General features: G+C 54.9%; 1 protein-coding gene across 1 annotated transcript; it reads left to right on the plus strand.

The window, feature by feature from the left end:
- The first annotated feature begins 465 nt into the window (after window positions 1-465).
- On the plus strand, window positions 466-1,002 carry LOC112757807 (uncharacterized). The gene has a single exon (XM_025806363.1). The coding sequence runs from the start codon at window positions 466-468 to the stop codon at window positions 1,000-1,002; it is 537 nt and encodes a 178-aa protein (XP_025662148.1).
- Window positions 1,003-2,898: the final 1,896 nt, after the last annotated feature.

A 2,898-nucleotide genomic window follows, 5' to 3' on the forward strand; every position in this document is an offset into this window, starting at 1 on the left:
GCCCCCTTTGGAGGGACTGGCGACAACCACGCCAAGATAATGCAAGAGCTACGCCATAGGATGCAAGACTTGGAACGCAGGCTAGCGGAAAGAGAACACGACCAGCGCACCCCGGAGCAGAGCCCCACCCGCTCCTGTTCAAGGAGCCGCTCGAGGCGCACACCCAGCCCCCAATACGAGTCGGAGAGCATGGGAGGGCGGAGGCGGGCCAGAAGAAAAAGTCAGGACCCCATCATCTACACCCGACACGAGCGGCGTCATGCGTCGAACAGGGGCGAAGAGGACGCCCGTCGAGAGAGCGACGAACCGAGAAGAACTACCCGGGTACCCGTCATAATAGGAGTGACCCCCTTCCACCGTTCCGTACTCGAGGTCCGGCTGCCGAAACACTTTGACAAGCCAACGGACATGAAGTACGATGGAACATAAGATCCCCTGGAACACTTAACGGCTTTCGAGGCCAGGATGAACCTAGAAGGGGTGGGAGACGAGGTCAGATGTCGAGCCTTCCCGGTCACCTTGGCGGGCCCAGCGATACGGTGGTTCAACAACCTCCCGCAGGGCTCGGTAACCCAATTCTCCGACATCAGCCACGCCTTCTTGGCTCAATTCACGATCAGGATTGTCAAAGCCAAACATCCAATCAATTTGCTAGGAGTGACAGAAAGACCCGGGGAGCTGACCAAGAAGTACCTGGACCGTTTCAATGACGAGTGCTTGGAAATCAACGGTCTGACGGACTCGGTGGCAAGTCTGTGCTTGACGAACGGGCTCTCGAATGAGGACTTCAGGAAGCACCTCACCACAAAGCCCGTTTGGACAATGCAAGAGATCCAGTGCGTGGCCAAAGAGTACATCAATGACGAAGAAGTCAGCCGGGTCGTGGCTGCCAATAAACGGCAGCCCGCTTACAACCAAGGCCGGCACTATGAAGGCAGAGAAAGACCAAAGGAACACGCCAGGGACGGCGGTCCGAGTAAAGCACCCAAACCATTCCCCTAATTTGGGAAGTTCACCAACTATACCCCCCTCACGGCATCAATCACCGAAGTTTACCAACAGATAGCGGAAAAGGGGATACTGTCAAAGCCCCGACCTCTGAAGGACAGGACGGGAGGAAACAAGAACCTCTACTGCGAGTATCACAAGGGTTACGGGCACAAGACCCAAGACTACTTCGACCTAAAAGACGCCCTGGAACAAGCTATCAGGGATGGGAAACTTGCCGACTTCTCCCACCTTATAAGGGAGCCAAGGAGACGCAACCGGGACCACGATAGAGAAGACAGACCCCGGTCAACAAGGCGACGACAGGAACCAGAGGGTGACGACCACGGCCTCACGGTGATAAACGTGGTAACGGCCAGGAACACCGCCCCAAGGTCAAGGTCGGCATGGAAAAAAGACGCCAAGGTCCTAGCAGTCTCCACCTCGTCTGTTAGGGGTTCCCGGGGCCTCCCACCCATCTCCTTCGGACCAGAGGACCAATGGTTTGACGAGGCGCCAGAAAGTCCACCCATGGTCATCACGGCCAGGGTCGGAACGGGCCTCGTCAAGCGAATCCTGGTAGATACGGGGGCAGACTCAAACATCATGTTTCGAAACGTTTTCGATGCCCTGGGACTAAGAGACGCCGACATGACGACCCACCAGCACGGTGTGGTAGGGTTGGGGGACCATTTCATCAAGCCGGATGGAATCATCTCACTCCCGACCTCCGTGGGACAGGGGCAGAAGCGACGAACAGTCATGGCGGACTTTGTAATATTACGAGATTCCACGGCTTATAACATCATCCTGGGAAGAAAGACCATCAACGACCTGGGGGCGGCTATTAGTACAAAGCTACTGGTGATGAAGTTTATCACCGATGACGGATCCGTAGGATCCATCAAAGGCGACTTAGAAACGACGGTCGCTTGCGACCACGCCAGCCTTTCTCTCAGGAAAAAGTCCAAAGAAGCATCTGGGGTCTTCCTTGCCGACCTGGACGCCAGGATAGACGACAAACCCAGACCAGAGCCAGAAGGAGACTTGGAGAAGTTCAGGGTCGGCGAGGAGGACGATAAATTCACATTCATAAACAGAAACCTCCCCCATGAGATGAAGGAACCTTTGATGGAAATGATCAGGGCTAATGCCGACCTCTTTGCCTGGACGCCTGCCGATATGCTCGGGATAGATCCCCAGCTCGTATCACATCATCTGGCCGTCAAGGCGGGAACCAAGCCAGTGGCCCAGAGGAGGAGAAAGATGTTGCAGGAAAGGGCAGAAGAGGTAGCCAGGCAGACGGCCAGCCTCCTCGAAGCAGGGTTCATCCGGGAACTGGACTACTCGACTTGGTTGTCAAACGTGGTCCTGGTTAAAAAACATAATGGGAGATGGAGAATGTGCGTAGACTACTCTGACCTCAACAAGGCATGCCCCAAGGACTGCTACCCCCTGCCTAACATTGACGCACTCGTCGACGCAGCGGCGGGGTACCGGTATCTGAGCTTCATGGATGCCTACTCAGGATACAATCAGATACCGATGCACCGACCCGACGAGGAGAAAACGGCGTTTATAACGCCAGGGGGAATCTATTGTTACAGGGTAATGCCTTTTGGTTTGAAAAACGCGGGGGCCACGTACCAAAGGCTGATGAATAAGATATTCAGTGAACTCATAAGCAAAACAGTAGAAGTCTACGTGGATGACATACTCGCGAAGACCGCGCGACCCGACGACCTCCTGAGCGACCTTGATGGTGTTTTTTCGTCACTAAGGCAGCACGGCATGAGGCTTAATCCGCTCAAGTGTGCGTTTGCCATGGAAGCCGGAAAGTTCCTGGGATTCATGATCACTCAAAGAGGAGTGGAAGCCAACCCGGAGAAGTGCCAAGCAGTTATCCAGATG

The sequence above is a fragment of the Arachis hypogaea genome, chromosome 6, assembly GCF_003086295.3.
Source record: "Arachis hypogaea cultivar Tifrunner chromosome 6, arahy.Tifrunner.gnm2.J5K5, whole genome shotgun sequence".
Lineage (NCBI taxonomy): Eukaryota > Viridiplantae > Streptophyta > Magnoliopsida > Fabales > Fabaceae > Arachis > Arachis hypogaea.